This window comes from Anabrus simplex, chromosome 7, assembly GCF_040414725.1.
Source record: "Anabrus simplex isolate iqAnaSimp1 chromosome 7, ASM4041472v1, whole genome shotgun sequence".
Taxonomy (NCBI): Eukaryota; Metazoa; Arthropoda; class Insecta; order Orthoptera; family Tettigoniidae; genus Anabrus; species Anabrus simplex.
In genome coordinates this window covers 343550292-343573920 of record NC_090271.1, presented here as the reverse complement: position 1 = coordinate 343573920, position 23629 = coordinate 343550292, and the positions used below count along the sequence as shown (strand labels likewise).

General features: G+C 38.5%; 1 protein-coding gene across 2 annotated transcripts in view; it reads right to left on the bottom strand.

Annotated features, from left to right (window-relative positions):
- Tpr2 (Tetratricopeptide repeat protein 2) overlaps positions 1-23629 on the bottom strand; it is a 346913-nt gene that overhangs the window by 96607 nt on the left and 226677 nt on the right. For both annotated transcript variants that reach the window (XM_067151833.2, XM_067151834.2), the window contains 2 exons: positions 15748-15901; positions 4483-4647 (listed from right to left, as the gene is read on the bottom strand). In XM_067151833.2, coding sequence (XP_067007934.1) covers positions 4483-4647; positions 15748-15901 — 319 coding nt within the window. The remainder of the gene's footprint in view (positions 1-4482; positions 4648-15747; positions 15902-23629) is intronic.

Below are 23629 nucleotides of genomic sequence, written 5' to 3'. Positions count from 1 at the left end.
GGCGTGTATATGCTGAGCACTGCACATGACATGATTTAAGTACCTGCAGCAAGAGGGAGCCACGAAAAATCCAAACCATCAGCAGTGGTAGAATATAACAAATTCAATATTGGTCTTGATGAGTCTGACCAATTGTTGGCATATTATGCAATCACAAGGAAATCGAACAAGTTGTGGAAAAAATTATTCTTCCATCTGTTTGATCTTGCCATAGGGAACGCCTATATACTGTACCGTAAGGCTTCTTCACAAAAAATTCCACTTTCGAAATTTTGTGAACGTTTAGCGGATGATTTAGTGAGTAGTGTTGGGGCCGAAATTACAGAGGAATCACGAGCATCAACTGCGGGAAGGCTAGTAGGTAGAGATCATTTTACAGACAGAATACCTGCAGTGGGCGCGAAGGAGGAACGACACGCGCAGCGTACGTGCAAGGTTTGCTACGGCAAGTCCAAACATAACATCGGTCGTGCTGTGAAGAAAATGACAACCATATATTGTCGTAAATGTGACGTAGGTCTTTGGAAAGTAGAATGTTTAGAGTGTTACCATACCGAAGCTAAGTATTGGGAATAACAATGTGTAATTCTGTTATTCAGTGACTAAAAACTATCGAATTTTTCTAGTGAATTAGAAATTCAAGCGCGTGAACAAGGATATCAGAATGGACCAATATTGTAGCGTAAGTTTCTTTCCAATGCTGAAGGTAAGCATTTTTTATTTTATTTGATTTCATGGGATAGCCCACTCATTGTACAATACGTTTATAATGCAAAAACTGACAGAACTGTGATTTTTTTTCTGAGAGTCTAAATTACGCCGGCACAGTGTAGTGATGCCATCTTGAAACGTCCGGGCTCATAGTGTTAACAAAATAACAGAAAAGTCTAATATTTTATTTTATTTATTCATTACCTATTTCAGAAAAAACAATTTAGCGGATCAAAAATCCTTCGTTAAGTTAATCAAAAGGTCCTCCGCTGATACAATCACCATCATTTCCCCACCCGTCGGCCCCCACTTAAGCCACTTCCCCGCCCCACAGTGCATAATTTCAGGAATCTAGCCGGCCAAAAATTGTATCTCGGAAACTAATGGACCGATTTACATAAAACTTAGTATGTAACTGCTATTATTGGAGATAATTAAGTGTGTGGTCAATCAAGCACAAAGAACAAATTACTACGCCAGGAATAGAATTAGTAATCTTTGTAATTTTAATTTTCTGCTATAGCTTTAAGAAATTAAATAGATGTTAATAGTGGGACATGCTGTTTAGAATGTTTAAAAACAGATACAGGAATACATGTACTTGCCAAACAATTTATTCATTAGATGCAGTTACATCAGAATCACTATCGTCACTTTCATTATCTCCTTCAGCAGAACCAGACAGTAAGTTGAGCACTTCTCGTGAAAGCGGAATCAACTTCCTCCTCTTTGATTTCCCTAAGCTGGTAATATAAGGGTCCGATGCTATAAGCAGCCTACGGAAAAGGTCAGTATTTGTGTTTTTCTGGAAGGTTTCCTATTATCTTCATTCCTGGTCTCCTGGGCTTCCTCGGAGAGGTGTCCAATAGGTATAATACAGTGCTATGACCCAAGAGTTCGTGCAAAGTTACAAGCATGTAGTATGATTTGTATTTTTGTAAGTATAATTGTATATTTTCCTTTGCGTACATGTCAATATTACTTTATCAATGGCATACCCACACGAAAGAGTTTCTATGATGGCACGTAGATGGTTTATTAAATTTATATCTACTCCACTAATATCTGCAGAAGTGGAAGCCTCTCTGAAGAATCTTCTAGCGGTTACCATCATTGGTATTGCCAACGCTTTGCTTCGGATATCAACCAATAGGCGCGTTTCCCCCCTCAACTTCTGTAGTGAAATCATCTACAGTATTTATTTATTTATTGCGTGTGTATTTTAGGCTTTAAATCAGTGCGTAAATGTATTGTGTTGAATGACAATTATGCAATAACCCTACGTGAGTGATTTATTTCTTTAACATTAATACTGTGATCTTTTGTAGTCATCCGCAGTATTTATTTACTGCGTCTGTTTTCTAGCTTTTATTGTCTGGATAAATTTATTAAATGCAATTGAATACATCACCCACCCCTCAAGTCCATAAAAATTATTTGTCTATTTTCCCTCGCAATTTGCCTTATATTTCAGTGCTGAGGTGTCGTAGTTTACCTCTGATTCTGTACGAACCGAAAATGGCCCCTGTAAACCCCACGTCCCCTTCAGTTCATAAAAGTAATTTTTAGCTTAGTTTCTTCAGCCTTTTGTCTTGAACGTACATACTGAATTCCACAAATGTATGTACCGCCGTTTTCCCGTGATGGCATTGAGCGGAGCCGTTCGATATGGCAACCCTGTTGTTATAAGAGCAATACTGTTTTCTTAACATGGAATGAGCTATAGTAGGCTAATGGCAGGCTCATCCTGACATTGTTGTGATGCACGTCCTTCTGCACAGCTCATTCTCTGCTCGAACCAACTTTTATAGTACTTCAGCAATTTGTCTCTTTTTCTAACATATTTTGTCCATCCTGATCAAATTTTAGCACACAAAATACTGACAGATTTCCTTATTGACTTGGATATATCCTCGGAACAATCCTCTAAGCCTAAATGTTCAATTACAACATTCGCAATATCATCGTTCCACTTATATTCCCTGCTGTTCCTGAACAGCTCAAAAACCAACCTCCGGGTTACAGAGTACATGGCTTCTGAAAAAAATTAATTACTCTCATGGTCGCGCCTGGTCGCAGCAAAAATTCACGGTTTTCTATTCTTTAAAGTATAGATAACTCATCTAAAAGATTTTCATTGCGGAAATCAAAGGCAATCCATTTTGAAAGTCAGCTCAAATTTGTATAATTAGATAGCACTTGGACACCATGTACCTAAATTTTAAGTGCATATTTCGGACAACAATATAGTAATTTTCAGAAAATGCTACATACTATATAAAAATACATACCTTCATCTAATATAATCATATTGCAATCTAAAGAAATATTTAGTTCTGATGTCTTTACCGAGCGCTCACATAATAATAACTGCGCGCTCGTCTTGCCAGAATATGATGCCCTAACGGAGGAGAGCCACTTTAGGCCTTCGCTGAGAATAGATAATTACTGTACCCAAGAATCTTATAAACACGACTCTCAGAAAATGCGCACCAAAGACAAGGGTTGAAAATATTATTTTTGGCCGGCTGGATGCTAGAAATTACCCACTGTGCGCCCCTCCCTTCACAAGTCATCTGCTCCACTGGATTGCTCCTCTCCTCACCAACTTTCTTCCCCTCCTATTCCATGCCATTCTCATTCCCTCAGTTGCACTTTGCAGGTCAGGTCGTTCACGTTGGGCGCAAGGTGAGTACTCATTGTTTTCTTTCTTCGTTTTTCGCCATTCTCTTCCTTAAAATATCACGCGTTGATTCCAATTTTTTCATCATGGGGTTCTATTGGTTCCAACTTGGATTGGGAATTTTCCTCACACCACAGCAAGAATCAATTATAAGAATGTTTTTATCCACATTTAATTTCTGTATCAGAAATATTGGATCTCAAGCAAGACAGACACCCTCTGCACCATTCTCTACCTGAAGATGCACTTGAAATTTAGAACTCAATAGAAGTATCTGGACTGCATTCAACCGGCATATTACACTCGCAATTTTAGAGTATTCACTAATAAGGGCATATTTAATCATCATTTTAAAATTTGTGTGATACTATTCTTACAGTTTAATTGTAATTGACGTAAATCCTGAAAATTTTATTTGTCACTGATCAGTACATTATTTTATCTATAACATTTCATCACTCCACCATTTTATATGTACATTATCGCATCACATGCACAGTTCATTCTTTTAAATTTTATTTCCACAATGCAATTTTGTCTTAGGGCTTCGGCAAATCCATAACTGTATCTTAGTTAGGCTGATGATGACCCACATAGGGTGGAAACTAGCACCTTGATAACATATTGTAATGTATTTATAGACATTGCAATTACTGTACAGAATTGAGTAGATGGAATAAACTTTGTAAATTATATGTAACTGATTCCTGGTTGCCAGCATTTCGCTCCCGTGTGCTAGGTTGGGCTCCTCAGTTGGTACCTAGCACATAATGCAGATGTTTTATAAGTATGAACATTTGACGAAACTCGTTTCGTCTTCAAGACGAGCTGTTTAGTGTTTTGCATGTCAGAGCAGTTCGTCTATGTTTGTTATTGTATTTCTGGAGAAATTTCGGTGTTAAGTTGTTTGAAAGGCATTCCTTCAAAAAGGCAATGCTTTTGGTTGCGTTCATTAGCTTGATTTTCAGGTTTTGGTATTTGAATGCGTTACGCTTTGCCTGGTTGGCTTCCGTATTATTTCTGTATTTATAAGCTTCATTTTCTGTAATAATACGGAATAAATACAAGAGAATCACTCACTCACTCACCTTGGAACAGACTGTAGCTCTGTTGAAGTACAACTTGGCGTTGGTAGAAATGTTATGAGGATCAATTTTTAAAGACTGAGTATATAAATTATATGCTTCTTGAAAGCGACCTGCTTTGAATGCTTCATTGCCTTCTTCCTTCTTCTGCTTCAGATTTTTAGCTCTCTGAAAAATACCAAAGTCATTTATTTATTAAGTTTCACAATCAAACACAAAGAGGTATGAAATAGTTTTGACTATAGTGGTGTATACTCAGAAGTATTATTCTGAGGCTCAGTATGAAAAAAGAAAAAAAAAGAAAATTAGAAATTCATGAACTTCAAATTTTAGTAAAAAAACAGAGTAGAAGGCTGCAAGGATAGAGAATATATGTGCCAATTACACAGAAGCAGTCACGAGACAGTATATTATCACATTGGTGACGGGCTCCAAACAAAGGCTGCTACCCTGCTGACCAGACCGTTCAAGGTTGCTGGAACAAAATTACATTGCTGCACTTAAACTACTGGAATTCCAAGAAGTAATCAAGAATATCAGTATGGTACTTCTCAAAGCAGTAAACTTCACAAAGAGGGACCTAACATTTGCTGTAGAAGTGACATTACAATGGAACTTAAAAATCTTTCACAATAAGTTTGAAATTTTGCAAGCACGCACGCACACTCACTCTCTCTTCTATCAAGCAGGTAGCACATACAATGACCACAATCTGTAATTGCGACAATACTGCAAATAATTACTGTTTTAAAAATGAAAGTGATCCTTGTAGTCTTAAAGAAGATAATTGGACGAATTCATCTCTAAAAATGAAGAAATACAGAGGTTTTCAGTATGGTCCCGGCTAAGGAATAGTACTACTATCGACGTGAAGGCGGAAAAACTATATATTTGAATTCTTCTTTGATCTTGGACAATTATTCTTGGTGTAAGGCCCTTACCAGTTGTCGTTTGAGCTTTTATCAGCTGAGTCTGTTGTATTACTTTTGTATTAAGAAATTACCTCATTCCAGAACTTCAAATTCGAACATTAATTGTAATACATAATAACAAAAATATTAATGTGAAATTTTAATATGTATCCAAAACTTGTCAGCTATATAGTAATGAAATATTGTATTCGGCATTAACGTTTCGTAATAATCTTGTTTTGAGTCATGTCATGACCTATTTCATAACTGTTAGGACTAAATTTCTTCCATTAAAATTATTTCCTTTTAAAAATTTGAAACTTCGTTATGATTTCAATTACTGGTTAGACCTTTTGAAATTCTTGCAAAGTTTTACTATATGTGAGGTGACGTCTAATACTTGTGTAATTATATTGGCATTACATTGGAGTGAACGTAACCTCCAACTTAATGCTGTTTATCCTGTCATTATATGCCTTGTCTTATTCTTTATGTTTGTTTTATGCTTGTTGCCTCATACTGTCATTAAAAGAAGTATTGTTTTGTCTTTTCACTTGTTTGAAAAGATGGAAAATATGGATGAGTAATGACATGAACCGATTGCTTTAGTTTTGTCATTTTAAAGTTTAATTATCTTCATCACTACTAATTTGAATCTTGAATGATTTAATTTTCTCTGAATAACGTAATGTCATTCAGTTCATCTCATTAGCTTCTCTGATGAGGTTGACGTCAGGAAGGGCATCCGGCCATAAAAACCGGCCACAACAGATTCATCTCACCTCATACCTGACCCCGTAGAAAAACAGGACAAGGGTGGGAAAAATAATCCAAGAAAATGTAGTTTCGTGGAACATATAATCGAGGTTCCACTGTACTTAAGATCAGCTGCTGTAATAAACATACCAAAGTTTTATTTGCCTTCGTTTTTTCCCCCCTGTTCCAGTATGTATATAGTCTTCTGGTTCCTATCCGTTCCGGATGTTGGCAATCATCTTGCTGTGCTTGTCTCGTCACTTGCGGCTCGAAAAAGCTCTGTGGATGTTTTAGAAGTCCACGTTCTGATGTTCTCAAGCCAGGATATTGCGGTTGTTCCGCATGTGTCGTCCCAGGTACCAGATCTTTATTGCTTTCACAGTGGTCAATACTTCTTTCAATTTCTTCATTCTTCGTAGAATCTCGAGATTTGTGACATGCGATGTCCACAGTATTCTTAACATTCTTCTATATAGCCACATCTCAAAAGCCCCCAAGCGTTTACCCAATGATTCTGTCAGAGTCCATGTTTCAACACCATAGAAGAGAGTGGAGAACACATAGCAGCGTAGAAGTCTGATCTTCGTTGTCATTAACCAGCGATTCTTAAACAGATTGCTCATCTTATTGAAAACAACGCTGGCTTTTCCAATTCGAGTCTTCACCTGATCAGAAAGATCTCATTGGTCATTTATGGTGGTACCAAGATAGGAGTATTTGTGAACTTGTTCAATGTTGTTCTGGCCTATCTTAAGACGACATGCAAGAACCCTGTTTTCACCGATTATCATTGTTTTCATTTTCTGAGTGTTGACATCTAGACCATATTCAGAGCTCTTTCGTGTAAGTCTATCTGCAAGGTACGGTAAACTATCCTCACTATCAGAAAAAAAAAAAAAAAAGACTGTCGTCGGCATATAGGACGTTGCAAGTGATAAAAATCATTGTTATCCGTATTGAAGATACTGAATGTAGGATGCTAAAAGCTTTGTTTTATCACCTATTCAATACATATAAATTTTATAAATTAGGAATTTATTATTGATTCCACTTGAGACATGTTTCGCCCTTCATTGAGGGCATCATCAGTCAAATTATCACCTCAAGGCAAAAAATCAGGTACTTGGTTAGTAGTTGACATGAACAAAATAACACATATTATCAATACACATACAAAAATTAAGTATGGGAAATAGTTGTACAAAAGTGATGGTTGAACATATGGGTTTATAGATGAAAAGTCAGCACCAATGCGTAAAATTAAAAAGTAGAGTTCGGCAGTGGTGCTCTGGAGAACAGTTGACGCAATCATAGGAAAATATAAAGTTTAAAAATATTTACATTATAACAATTAAGGGAGAAAAGGTGTAGTGTTCGGCGTCAATGTTTGTAACCAAAAATAATGTCAAAGGTTGGTAACTATACAGTATTTACATTGTTCAATTGAGCAGTTGAGATAAAGTTTTAAAAATATTTACATTATAACATTCAGCGTAAATGTTTGTAATAAAAAATAATGTCGATGGTTGGTAACTATATAGTAATTACATTATCTAATTGAACAGTTGAGAATTTACAATTATATACATAATTACACAAGAGCAGCTTGGTGCGCAAGGATAAAAAAAAAATTTCTAGTACCAAGTGCGTCCTGATGTTTTAGAGGTTGGAAGAAGGAATTAGCATTGACATTTCAGAAATATGTAGAGCGGTTTATTTTAGTTAAAATCACCGGGGGTAGGGAAATATTTCATAGCCAAACGAGGTTTTATAGGCATCAAGCTGAAAGTTGTCTAGTTGCAGCACCGAGATCGGTACGGAGACAGGTCAGTGTGGATGGAGATTCATGGGTAATACGTGCGTTTGAATGGCAACAATGGTGACGGTTATTAGTGGGTAATTGCTAATTAGGAAAATGTTGCGGGTTGAAACTTTCGCTTATTCTTTTAGTTGACTTCCGTAGCATCGAATGTGATGTGAAGACATCGGTGTGAGATGCCGGTGAGACAAATTGATATTGTTCCGTGGAATAAAGTATGGCGGACTTCGGGATGAAATTGTTGTTTTTTTACTGGTCTGGTGAGATAGAACAGAGTTGCTTGTGTTGTGAACTGCGGTGGAGAGATTAGAATGTATATGGCAACTGCAGAGTCAGAGCGTTGTAGCTGGGGTAAGGCATCTTCTCATTCTGACTGTGAAGAGGAGCCGTAGTGGCACGCAATATTCGTGCCGATGTGCGCTGGGTTCCGGCGTGTTGTTGAAAGTTGTATTGTATGAAGTGGAAGTTATCTGTAATTGAGATGTTAATAGTATTAGTTGGTGTGTAAGAAAGGTTTATGGTAAGTAATGAAGAGTGAATGTTATGTTACATACCTGATGTGTCGCTGAGAGGTAATTGTTGATGAGATTGGTGGACTATGAAGGAGGCTCAGTCGGTAATACGCACATGCGGTTAGCAATGGCGGTGGGGGGGGGGGGGGGGTGGAGAGCTTTGGGGGGGAGGGGCATGGGCGGAGTCATGCGCGAAGGTGAGCTGTCAGAATGGAGGAAGGTAGAGTGGAGGGGCGAGCTTGTTGTGTATTGGGAGTGCAGGTTGATGTAGTGCTGGTTTATAAAAAGAGGGGGGGGGGGGGGGTATATGGATGTGAAAGTTACGCGGATAGTATTGATGCCTTTTTTGTTAATGTGATGAATGTTATTTGCTTGTGTTGGCTGTTGTTGTGTTTTTGAAGGTCGAGTGGTTCTTATTTCTCGTGTTGTATCGGTGGGGTCGTGGTGGAGGGGGAGGTGCTTGGGTGGGATGATGTGTGGGCTTGCTGTCGTTGTGTGTGGGGGAATTGGTCGGAAAGGGGGAGGTGGGGGGTAGGGGGGTAATTGTCGATGTGCTGGGTGAGTTGGTTAATGTGGTGTTGAAGACTTTAGACAAGTTGTTGCCTTGAAAATTTATTTTTTGTAGTAAGGTGGGAATTTGTTCATAAAGGGTTTTTTTTTAAATCTATTATCTCATTGAGGTTTTTATCTTTGTTGAAGTGTTGGTCTAGATAAATGTATAGGTTCTCAAACTCAGTCATTAGTTTGCCTTTCTCGACTTTTTTTTTAGGATTGTTAAGTCTTGTTCTATTGTGGTGAAGTGGTGGCCAGTGTCCCTCATGTGGGTGCTCATTGCGGGAAATTTATTATGTTTTTGGGCATTGTAGTGTTCTAAATAACGGGTTTGGAAGCTTCGGCCAGTTTGTCCGATGTACGAGGAGTTGCATTGTGAACAGGCGAGTCTGTAAATACCTGAGCCCGCGTAGTAGTTTCTTCTTGGGTTGACAGAGTTCTGGTTGAAAACTATGTTCTGGTTCGTGTTCTGCGTTTTGAAAGCAATGTTGACTTCGTGCTTTTTTTGGGGGTTGGCTATCTGGTGGATGACTGGATTAGTGTATGTGAAAGTTGCGTATTTGTGTTTATTGGGTTTTATTGGGGAAAGATTTGTTGTTAATTTTAGTTTTACTTTGTTGATGATCTTGTTGATCATGTTGGTATTGAAGCCATTGAACCTGGCAATATCTTTTATGTAATCAAGCTCTTTTTCCAGATTGGTAGGTGAAAGGGGAATTTTTAAAGCTCTGTATATTAAACTGTAGTAAGGGGCTTGTTTATGGGAGTTTGGGTGTAAAGAATTATTGTTTATTGTTAGTGGGGTGAAGGAGGGTTTTCTGTGTATTCGAAACTCAAATGCGTTGTCCATTCGTGTGATGTTGATGTCTAAAAAATTGATGGAGCCGTTGTCCTCATCTTCTTTTGTGAATATTATGTTGTTGTCTAAAGTGTTTAGGAATGCGAGGATGTTGTCGCTGTTGTTGCACTGTTTATCGATGATTACTAGTGTGTCGTCGACATAGCGGAGCCAAAGATGAATACCATTGATGGAATTTATTATTTTATTGTGTTCTAAGTTGTCCATATAGATGTTCGCTAGAATGCCAGAAATAGGGTCTCCCATAGCTAAGCCCTTTTGGTGGTAAATCTTGCTGTTGAACGTGAAGTAATTATTGTTCAATATAAAGGTTAAAATTTTAATGAACTCATCAATTTCTATTTTGCTTAGTCCACTGTGTTTGGAGAGGTTGTTTTTTATGATGTTGATGGTTTCGAGAACTGGGATGTTCTGATACATGTTGGTGATGTCAAAGGAACAAAGAATGTGGTTTGGTTGCAGTGTAAATTTATTCAGGGTTTGACATAGGTCAATTGAGTTCTTAATGGGGTTTTTGTTGTTGAATTTGTAGTGTTTTTTGAGAAAGTAGTGTAGAAATCTTGAAGTTTTGTATGTTGGACTGCCTCTACTGTTGATAATTGGTCGGATGGGGGATGTCTTTTTTGTGGGTTTTGGGTAAGGACTTGGCTGTGGGTAAAGTTGGATTCATGTTGACTAGTTTAAAGATTTCATGGTCATTTAAGAGGAAAGTTGAATTTTTGAGAAGGGTTTTCAAGTTGCGTTGTAATTTTGGTATAGGATCTTTGTTGATGGTGGTGTAGGATGTGTCGGAAAAGAATTCTTCAGTTTTTTTGATGTAGTCCTGTTTGTTCATGAGTACAGTTGTGTTACCTTTGTCGGCTTTTGTTACTATAACGTTATTGGTGTTAATTTTGGTCTTTAAAGCATGGATTTGTTTTGAGAGGGTAGTGTTTTTGTTGGTTTTTAACTCATTAACTAGGGAGGGCAGTTTCTTTTTTATTTCGTGTCTGACGTCATTTTGTTTCTCTGTGGTGATCAGTTTATTAATGTTGGATTCTACTTCTGCAATAGTGGTGGTTAGGTCATCGATAGTATTGGGGTTAGGCCAATTGAGTCTCAAGTGGCATCAATAATAAATTCCTAATTTATAAAATTTATATGTATTGAATAGGTGATAAAACAAACCTTTTAGCATCCTACATTCAATATCTTCAATACGGATAACAATGATTTTTATCTCTTGCAACGTCAAAGCCAACCAGGCTACAGTGAAAACCAACAAATACCTAAACCTCAAGGTAAAAATCGGCAAAATTTCTAAAGACATTAATTTTCTTAAACAATGTGTTAAGCTAAATTTAGTACCCAAATTCTTGAGACCACTGCAAAGGAAAAGCATTCCGTTTCAAACCTCGACCATCACCCAAAACAAAGTCATCAACATCTGGTTGAAGGACGAGATTAAACAACTATACAGGAAAAAAATCATTCTTAAATTTACAGCTTTATCGAACACATTTAACCCTTGCACAACACTTATCCCCTCTTGAATGGCAATCTTTCCTAAGACATACTGACAATAAATTACCCAACATACTAGAAAAGAAACAAGATACATTAAACCTCAAACTAGACCAACTGAAGGGAACTAAACCAAGCACATCAAACCACAATAAGAACAATAATACTACATCCATTATTTCAAACAACGCCCCTACTACCATCAATTTGTTTGACACCACCTTCTCTGACATAGAAATGAACCTCCTAAACAGAGGCCCAAAACACAATTGGCCTAACCCCAATACTATCGATGACCTAACCACCACTATTGCAGAAGTAGAATCCAACATTAATAAACTGATCACCACAGAGAAACAAAATGATGTCAGACACGAAATAAAAAAGAAACTGCCCTCCCTAGTTAATGAGTTAAAAACCAACAAAAACACTACCCTCTCAAAACAAATCCATGCTTTAAAGACCAAAATTAACACCAATAACGTTATAGTAACAAAAGCCGACAAAGGTAACACAACTGTACTCATGAACAAACAGGACTACATCAAAAAAACTTAAGAATTCTTTTCCGACACAACCTACACCACCATCAACAAAGATCCTATACCAAAATTACAACGCAACTTGGAAACCCTTCTCAAAAATTCAACTTTCCTCTTAAATGACCATGAAATCTTTAAACTAGTCAAGATGAATCCAACTTTACCTACAGCCAAGTCCTTACCCAAAACCCACAAAAAAGACATCCCCATCCGACCAATTATCAACAGTAGAGGCAGTCCAACATACAAAACTTCAAGATTTCTACACTACTTTCTCAAAAAACACTACAAATTCAACAACAAAAACCCCATTAAGAACTCAATTGACCTATGTCAAACCCTGAATAAATTTACACTGCAACCAAACCACATTCTATGTTCCTTTGACATCACCAACATGTATTCGAACATCCCAGTTCTCGAAACCATCAACATCATAAAAAACAACCTCTCCAAACACAGTGGACTAAGCAAAATAGAAATTGATGAGTTCATTAAAATTTTAACCTTTATATTGAACAATAATTACTTCACGTTCAACAACAAGATTTACCACCAAAAGGGCTTAGCTATGGGAGACCCTATTTCTGACATTCTAGCGAACATCTATATGAACAACTTAGAACACAATAAAATAATAAATTCCGTCAATGGTATTCATCTTTGGCTCCGCTATGTCGACGACACACTAGTAATCATCGATAAACAGTGCAACAACATCGACAACATCCTCACATTCCTAAACACTTTAGACAACAACATAAAATTCACAAAAGAAGATGAGGACAACGGCTCCATCAATTTTTTAGACATCAACATCACACGAATGGACAACGCATTTGAGTTTCGAATACACAGAAAACCCTCCTTCACCCCACTAACAATAAACAATAATTCTTTACACCCAAACTCCCATAAACAAGCCCCTTACTACAGTTTAATATACAGAGCTTTAAAAATTCCCCTTTCACCTACCAATCTGAAAAAAGAGCTTGATTACATAAAAGATATTGCCAGGTTCAATGGCTTCAATACCAACATGATCAACAAGATCATCAACAAAGTAAAACTAAAATTAACAACAAAACTTTCCCCAATAAAACCCAATAAACACAAATACGCAACTTTCACATACACTAATCCAGTCATCCACCAGATAGCCAACCCCCAAAAAAAGCACGAAGTCAACATTGCTTTCAAAACGCAGAACACGAACCAGAACATAGTTTTCAACCAGAACTCTGTCAACCCAAGAAGAAACTACTACGCGGGCTCAGGTATTTACAGACTCGCCTGTTCACAATGCAACTCCTCGTACATCGGACAAACTGGCCGAAGCTTCCAAACCCGTTATTTAGAACACTACAATGCCCAAAAACATAATAAATTTCCCGCAATGAGCATCCACATGAGGGACACTGGCCACCACTTCACCACAATAGAACAAGACTTAACAATCCTAAAAAAAGTCGAGAAAGGCAAACTAATGACTGAGTTTGAGAACCTATACATTTATCTAGACCAACACTTCAACAAAGATAAAAACCTCAACGAGATAATATATTTTTAAAAACCCCCTTTATGAACAAATTCCCACCTTACTACAAAAAATAAATTTTCAAGGCAACAACTTGTCTAAAATCTTCAATACCACATTAACTAACTCACCCAGCACGTCGACAATTACCCCCCTACCCCCCACCTCCCCCTTTCCGACCAATTCCCCCACACACAACGACAGCAAGCCCACACATCCTCCCACCCAAGCACCTCCCCCTCCACCACGACCCCACCGATACAACACGAGAAATAAGAACCACTCGACCTTCAAAAACACAACAACAACCAACACAAGCAAATAACATTCATCACATTAACAAAAAAGGCATCAATACTATCCGCGTAACTTTCACATCCATATACCCCCCCCCCCCCCCCTCTTTTTATAAACCAGCACTACATCAACCTGCACTCCCAATACACAACAAGCTCGCCCCTCCACTCTACCTTCCTCCATTCTGACAGCTCACCTTCGCGCATGACTCCGCCCATGCCCCCCCCCCCCCCCCACCACCGCCATTGCTAACCGCATGTGCGTATTACCGACTGAGCCTCCTTCATAGTCCACCAATCTCATCAACAATTACCTCTCAGCGACACATCAGGTATGTAACATAACATTCACTCTTCATTACTTACCATAAACCTTTCTTACACACCAACTAATACTATTAACATCTCAATTACAGATAACTTCCACTTCATACAATACAACTTTCAACAACACGCCGGAACCCAGCGCACATCGGCATGAATATGGCGTGCTACTACGGCTCCTCTTCACAGTCAGAATGAGAAGATGCCTTACCCCAGCTACAACGCTCTGACTCTGCAGTTGCCGTATACATTCTAATCTCTCCACCGCAGTTCACAACACAAGCAACTCTGTTCTATCTCACCAGACCAGTAAAAAACAACAACTTCATCCCGAAGTCCGCCATACTTTATTCCACGGAACAATATCAATTTGTCTCACCGGCATCACACACCGATGTCTTCACATCACATTCGATGCTACAGAAGTCAACTAAAAGAATAAGCGAAAGTTTCAACCTGCAACATTTTCCTAATTAACAATTACCCACTAATAACCGTCACCATTGTTGCCATTCAAACGCACGTATTACCCATGAATCTCCATCCACACTGACCTGTCTCCGTACCGATCTCGGTGCTGCAACCAGACAACTTTCAGCTTGATGCCTATAAAACCTCGTTTGGCTATGAAATATTTCCCTACCCCCGATGATTTTAACTAAAATAAACCGCTCTACATATTTCTGAAATGTCAATGCTAATTCCTTCTTCCAACCTCTAAAACATCAGGACGCACTTGGTACTAGAAATTTTTTTTTTTTTTATCCTTGTGCACCAAGCTGCTCTTGAGTAATTATGTATATAATTGTAAATTCTCAACTGTTCAATTAGATAATGTAATTACTATATAGTTACCAACCATCGACATTATTTTTTATTACAAACATTTACGCTGAATGTTATAATGTAAATATTTTTAAAACTTTATCTCAACTGCTCAATTGAACAATGTAAATACTGTATAGTTACCAACCTTTGACATTATTTTTGGTTACAAACATTGACGCCGAACACTACACCTTTTCTCCCTTAATTGTTATAATGTAAATATTTTTAAACTTTATATTTTCCTATGATTGCGTCAACTGTTCTCCAGAGCACCACTGCCGAACTCTACTTTTTAATTTTACGCATTGGTGCTGACTTTTCATCTATAAACCCATATGTTCAACCATCACTTTTGTACAACTATTTCCCATACTTAATTTTTGTATGTGTATTGATAATGTGTGTTATTTTGTTCATGTCAACTACTAACCAAGTACCTGATTTTTTGCCTTGAGGTGATAATTTGTCTGATGATGCCCTCAATGAAGGGCGAAACATGTCTCAAGTGGAATCAATAATAAATTCCTAATTTATAAAATTTATATGTATTGAATAGGTGATAAAACAAACCTTTTAGCATCCTACATACCGGACGTTGTCGATATATTTGCCATGTAAGAGCACTCCCATCTCCACTTCATCAAGAGTTTCCTTAAAGATGCATTCTGAATAGATGTTGAAAATCAGTGGGGATAATATACAACCCTGCCTTACACCCCGTAGAATGTCTATGTCCTCCGTATTTTCTCTGTCCAACTTTACAAAAGCCGACTAGCTACAAATACATTTTCTAAAAACCATACTTTGAAAACACATAAAATGGACCTACCTTATAGATTTCCATTGCTTTGTGATGGTCAGGAGAGAGTCTCAGAACATGCTGGAAGTGTGTAAAGGCACGATCCACATTATCTTGATAATAAAGACACATGCCTCTCACATAGATAGCATCAGGATTCTGGATATCTACATGTAAAATATCACTGAAAGTGAAAGAAATATAATACCATTTTACCATTAATAAGTAACTCCTGAACAGTTATTTACATACTGAGGATTTAATGCCAAATTCCCAGTTTGTTCCATAGTCAAAAATTGTCAGTTTTAATTTAATTTATAATTAGAGTAGAAGCCCTTTTATCCTAAATATATGGGGCAGAGCTATTTTGGATAAATTTTACAGATAATGCAAGTTCTTTTTTGGTCATGAAAGGAAGAAATATCACTGAGTGGCCTAAAGTCACGGGAAGGGATGTCCCGTTAAAAAATTTGCCGTGTATGACCCCTCAGCGTTGTGGCTAGCTGTGGCGTAGCTGAACAGTCTGACACAGACACCAGTGTCGTGAAGATGGCAACACATTGAGAGTTAACCGGTTATGAACATGGGATGATCATCAGCGCACAGCTCAGAGTACCAGGTGGGAAGTAGCTCAGTTCTGGTCTGGGCGACGTTCTCATGGTCGCATTTAGGCCCCATTGTCTGGCTGCAGGGAGAGCTGACAGGTGCATGTTATGTGAACAATTTTTCAGAACAACTGCATCCCTTTCTGGTCATAAAAGTATCCTAATGGAGATGCCATGTTTCAACAGGATAATGCGCCATGTCACCGCTCTGTGGTGGCACACAGGTGGTTGGAGAAGCACTCCAGCGAAGTTACAACCATGGATTGGCCCTCCAGATCCCCCGATCTTAATCCAATCGAGCCTTTACGGAATGCTGTCAATGGTGGTAAACACTCCATGAACCACGCACCAACTACACGAGACAAATTGTGGGTAACAGTGCAAGATGCGAGGGTCCAGATCCCTCCACAATGATTCCAACACCTGGCAGAGTCGATGCCTCGCCATATTGCTGCCGGTTTGAGAGCTCACGGAGGAGCAACTCATTATTAACATCACATTCAGTGTCTTTCCATGACGTTTGGCCACTCAGTATGTGTAGTACAGTATTAAGCTGTGTAAAATGTAACTTGAACTTTATTATTGTAATAAATAATGTAGTACAGTAATTTACATTAATCTTACAATAACAAGCATTTTCTTTGTTGCATTGTACGTGGAATCTTGTTAGCACGTTCTCTCGGTTATCACGCTTTCCTGTTTAACACCATCTTCTCAAATCCCAGTCCCAATCCTACTAAATACATGTTAATACATCCCCTTAACAAATTTTCTATTTCGGCTTACAACAATCAAATTCTCATACTATCTCTTAGGAAATAGGGTTTTCTTCATATTTCATTACATAAATACAAAATTCAGCATCTGGATATTGCTTCCCATTCTTTTGATAGTTTTTGACAATGTAGATGATTTTAGGGCGTGTTGATGGTGCATGCATCACTCTCTCCCTTTGTTTCTCCTCGTAGGTGTATTGTCTTTGTTCTTTGCGGTTTTCTTCGATACCATAAAATATAAATTTCATATTTCCGTATTGACAGCTAAACTTATATTCTTTAAATTACTATAACAATAATTTAATGTTGAACAGTATCCACCTTATTCAATACCTTATGGTTAATGTGAATTATAAAAACTTAAAATTTCACATTTGCCACATCTATCCATTGTACAGACAAGAAATGTGTTCCACCTGTCAATACTTATTTATTGTAAATGGATTTACATTAGTACTGGATTCAGCCTTTCATGGCCATCATCAGCTAGTACATAATTATATTACAGCCAGGTGTGCTAGGTACCAACTGATGAGCCCAACCTAGCACATGGGGGCGAAACGCTGGCAACCAGGAATGAGTTAGCTGGAAAATTGATAATGTCCAATAACGGACCATTTATATTGGTATTATGCTCTTATAAGGTCGTGGTTTAAAATCTTCGGTGTGCATTGTTATCCACTTGTCCTCTTGATGTTATCATTAGTTGAAAGTTTACTACTTTGAGTAGGCGGTATCTGACTAACTGATATTACCGTGATATGGTTTGTTGCCAATACGGATTACCATAATTGCATGTGTGTCTATGGTACGATTGCCTGTGATTGGAAGGTTAAAGTAAATTGAATGCTACAGAAACACAAATGTACTCATGTGTTCCACTTTGTCCTGGATGCTTTGTTTTCAAAAATGAAAATGTATTAAGCACCATTTGCCGTTCCTTTCTCCTGAGAACACCACTTCCCCCTTTTCACATGTTCAGCCATAACTTAAAAATATTACTCGCTGATTGATTATAAAAAATCTAAACAAACATACATGATACAACCAAAAGCAATGCAGTCACACTGACTCACCAATGATGATTTGCAGTAGGTAAACTGAGTTATACCGAGCTCGATAGCTGTAGTCGCTTAAGTGCGGCCAGTATCCAGTATTCAGGAGATAGTAGGTTCGAACCCCACTGTCGGCAGCCCTGAAGATGGTTTTCCGTGGTTTCCCATTTTCACACCAGGCAAATGCTGGGGCTGTACCTTAATTAAGGCCACGGCCGTTTCCTTCCCATTCCTAGGCCTTTCCTGTCCCATCGTTGCCATAAGACCTATCTGTGTCGGCGCGACGTAAAGCAACTACCAAAAAAAAAAAAAAAAAAAAGTTATTACGTGTTGACTACTGTACACACTTCCGCACTACACGCTGAAATGAGGCGCATGAAGCGACAAACATGGCCGGCTGTTCCATGTAGTGAACCGCATATGTAATATTTAAAAGGATAAACTCAAAGATATCAAAATGATTTTACATCTTCTTCAGAATTGTATGGCACAACCAATGCTTGTTTCATAAGAAAATGTATACCTTTTGATAGGAATTCATTACAATTCTTATGTACATTTTGAACTAAAATAGCTTAACACCAACAGAAGTAAAAGCCTATAAGACCCCTAGTATTTTCTTAACCCTCGATGCTCTATACTTGATTTTAACAGCCATCATGAGCAATGGGGAATTTCTGTGACTGATTCCAAAAAAGACGCTTTGACTTCCTGGGCTGAGGAGCACAATTTCCATCTTCTTTATGACTCTAGTGATCGGCGAACTTTCAGATCAGCTGTTTGGAGAGAGTAAAATCCTGATTTATGCTACGTGTTTACCAACAACACTATACCTCTACCATCCATACGAAGAGTTTTCCCTATTTTTCCCCATAGGCAACATCGACCAGTTGTAGTGGAAATTGGAATTAAAGTTCCAATAATGACCTCAATTCCTTACCCACACTGGAACTTTGGGAGAGCAAATTGGATTGGCTATGCTGAACACCTTGATAAATGCCTAGGATGGATTTCGCCTGTAAAAGACAACTACGAGAGATTTATTGGTGCTATGAAAAGCATAGCAAAAAAGTTCATGCCTAGAGGCTACCGAATGGAATATATCCCAGGTTGGAATGAAAACAGTGATGTTCTCTACCAAGAGTTCCTTTCAACTGGTGACCCGTGCATAACAGATACATTACAGCGGAAGCTCAATTCTCAGTTTTTGGAAGGACCCCGGAAAAAAAAGTACTACACAGGAAAACAGAAAATTCGGGAAGGAATGAACCATCAACAATTCGGTTAAACATCACAAGAATGAAATATGATCACCAGTACTTATAATCTTACAGACACCCCTAAACCAAAACTAACTACAGCCCCAATGGGCCTTCAGCCTACCAAGTGACCACTGCTCAGTCCGAAGACCCGCAGATTACGAGGCGACGCATGGTCAGTGTGACGAATCCTCTCCGCCATTGTTCCTGGCTCTCTAGACCAGGGTCATCATATCACCATTAAATAGCTCATCAAAAGTCCGTTATAGCGAAAATTCATAACCGCGAAAAATTTACTCGCTATAACGGATTGTAGTTATATCAGATTTTTTTATAAAAGACGGAAAACCCTTCATGCACTTTGAAATCGGTATGAAACGGCAATCAGTTTGTTCAAAACTTGCGTTTCCGCAGATGATATCCACACTACGGCTTACTTGTTATTTTTCGTAATCCGATACTACATGAAAGTGTAGGTTTAATTTCATTCTGAAAAAAATATAGTTCCGTATTTCTCCGAATCCTTGATGAACCCCACTTTTTCCTTCAAAAAATTTAAATCAGGCTCAAAAACAAGTTTGTAAAATCGCACAGGCCTACACAATTTTAGACTATTTTTAGACGCCGAACATTGACTTTCGTCACGCCGTATTTTTTTTTTTGCGGCTGCACAATTATTCTTTATTTCCGCGTGTTTAGGGACCATTAAGTTAACATTGGCATCATAATACCGTAGAGAACTCGTTGAAAATTTGCCGGCAATACCTATTCCATGCGTCTCTACAATACAACGATCCATCAGGAAATTATTGTTGCTGTCTATAAAACTGTTACTTTTACGCGGCGTCAGATATAACCGGCTACCGCTACACGCACGTCTCACTTGTCGGGTGCGGCCAAATTCAACGGTTAGCGATGTACAGGCCTAATCGCGAACGTTGAAAGTCAACGAGCGAGTTCATTGCGCCACCGCCCTTGCATTTTTTGTGCACATACCTATTTCATCATCGACTTCTTTAAAGCGTCCTTATTGTGGACCACTGAATGCATTTTTTTACAGTACGCATTTTTTAGCACTTTGTCTTCACGCAAACGCCAAATATTGGCTTTAGTTAGGCCTATGCCGTATTTTCTTGAGCCTGCACAATTATTCTACATTTCCGAGTGTTTAATAAACATTAACTTAAAATTGGCATCATAATATCGACTAGAACCCGTTGAAAATTTGCCGGCAATACTTTTTCCACGTATCTTTACAATACGACTATTCATCACGAAAATATTCCTGCTGTCAACAAACCTTACTTTTACTAAGCGTCAAGTACAATAGACGCGTTATGACTCTGCCACTGAGTAGCCATGGATTTTCTAAGAATTCGAAGGGTCGCATGTTTTGATGCCATTCTGCAGATTTGAGAAACACACACTGTACGCTGTACAACCGGTAGCGATGTGTAGTAAAGAACCGGTCGTCAATGAGTTCTGTGCGCGTGTGAAAAGAAGCAGCGTGGTTACCGCGGTAGTTGCCAGAGGTATCCATTGACTTACTGTTAGGCCGCGAATGCAACAACCCTTGAGTTTTCGCATGAGATTCTGAAAAAAAAAAAAGGTCTTGGATTCGGAGAAATACGGTATCACTCCAGAGATCTCTGTGGCAAACACGTCAGCTTTCTTCTTCAAGCGTCACCTAACCTAACCGTATATGTAGCCTATCATGAAAACATATTTGAAACGCGTGTAGAGAAATAACCTCCTCGTGAAAATTTTACATGTAAATAGGCGTAACTAGACGCGAGAAGATATGAAATATCCTCTGAAATCAGTGATACACTCTGCCATGTCTTGAGGTGTATGACATTCTTACGTAATTTCTGTATATAACATTAAAATTAAGATATCGTTTATTCAGTGTTTATTTTTACGAGTTAACAACTGCTATCGGCCACGTTATTTACGTATTTATTACGAAAACGTGTTATCCTCTTTCATTTCGAATTTTCTTTAGAGAATAGGAGTCGATGGGTATTACTAATCAATTCCAACACCGCCTTTGAATGTCAACAAGAGAGCTCGCAAATGCACAAAGTGAGAAAACTGTACTGTACCGAAGATGATCGATCGCATTTTGTTGCAAACGTTTCAGTTTTCTTATTCAAACAGCGTCACGTATCCCAACTTAACCGTACTATACGTATGATGAAAACACACTTCAAGCGCCGGTAGAGAAATTATACCGTTCTCGCTATAAATTTTCATAATAGCCTTTCCGGAATTTAACCAGACGCGACAAAATACAAACTAACATATGAAATCAATTAAGCACTCTGCCATATCTCGAGGTGTATCCCATTCTTACTTAATTGCAGTATTTAGCCTCAAAATTAAGCGGTCGTTTAGTCAGCCTTAATTTTTAATGAGTTAACAACCGTTATTGGACACGTTATTCACGCATTTATTACGAAAATATGTTCTTTCATTTCGAATTTTCTTTACGGAACAGATGTGTCGACGGATATTGCTAATCGACACCAACATCGCCTTCGAATGTCGACGAGAGAAATCGTTAGTGCACATAGCGAGGAAACTATGCCGAAGGTAATCGACAGCATGCAATATCATCGCTGGGGTGCATAAATATCGGTAAGGGAAAAAATCGCGCGCGCTTAATCACTCGTAATAACGGATGCGCCAGTGATAGGGTTCTCGCTGTAACCGAAGGACAATATACAGATTAATATAGGAATTTTGAAGGGACAGAAAAATCGGCCGCTATAACGGAGTTCTCGTTATATGCCGTGCTCGCTATAGCGGACTTCTACTGTATCATACAATGAGTGAACCTGGAACTAGCCCTCATATCCAGGTAAAAATGACTGACCTGGCCGGGAATTGAACCCGGGCTTCCGGGTGGGAATCAGGTAAACCAGACTGCGGGGCTAGTTCAGTTCATCAACTTCGATCTTCGAAAAATCGAATACCTGTAACGCCAAGCCAAATAACAATCGACCACAAGTAGTTTTTAATTCTCTTATCTAATAAAATAAAGCAAATTAAATAAAAAAGCACCCAACAAGATGGCGATATCCTTTTTCTTATCCTCCATTATAATTTGGTCACCGGTATACTGTTCGTAGTCAGGTTTTGTCCCGGCAGCGACGATATGTACATCTTGTACCGTGTAAATTAGGCCTACATCGACTTTTAAAGGTTATGTTGAACTCGAGAATATGGTTTCGAATGTAAGTATAGATTCTCAAGTTCTCGAATGCATTATATTCAGTTCTGCCCATCATGAACCCAGATATGCCTAAAATATTTTTGTGATTAGGTTCATGATTTTAAGTGACATAATTAAGGTAAAGCATGAGTTCGTACAGGTGAACCCCAGCATTGAAGAAAAAAAATATATTAATTTAGACAGAAACAGGTGTCCTTTTAAAAGGACAGTAGGCATATAAGGGGTTTATTGGTGACATGCACATACAGCATATAAGGTAACATGTATACAGTTGTCAGATGTTTATTGTGTGGTATTGTGTAAAATAGTGAAGGAAGTGCGCACGCACACACACGCACATGAGAGAGAGAGAGGGGGGGGGGGGGAAAGAATACTAACGTGTATTGGAAGTAATTTTCAGAATTACTCAGACGGAAATTATCGTCCTTGGCGTACTCCACAAAACATTCCACTTCTAGTGTACCAAACACTTCTGATACTTCAATGTTGAACAACAACATCACATGTCATTGTCTTTTTGTGCATGGTATTACGCAAAGCACTTGATATGCAATGGTTTTTTTTTGCTAGTGGATTTACGTCGCACCGACACAGATAGGTCTTATGGCGATGATGGGATAGGAAAGGGCTAGGAGTTGGAAGGAAGCGGCCGTGGCCTTAATTAAGCTACAGCTCCTGCATTTGCCTGGTGTGAAAATCGGAAACCACGGAAAACCATCTTCAGGGCTGCCGACAGTGGGATTCGAACCCACTATCTCCCGGATGCAAGCTCATAGCTGCGCGCCTCTAATACCATGGCCAACTCCCCCGGTGATATGCAATGTAACAATACACTTCTCACATTTAATGGATGCCTTCTTGTGTCAAATTCTCTGCCGCATCTGATTGCCTTGTGGTATGATGATATGGTTTGTTCGATCATAACTAGAATCTGCATTCTCAAGACTAGAAGGAAGCCATATCTGTCCATCGAACATTA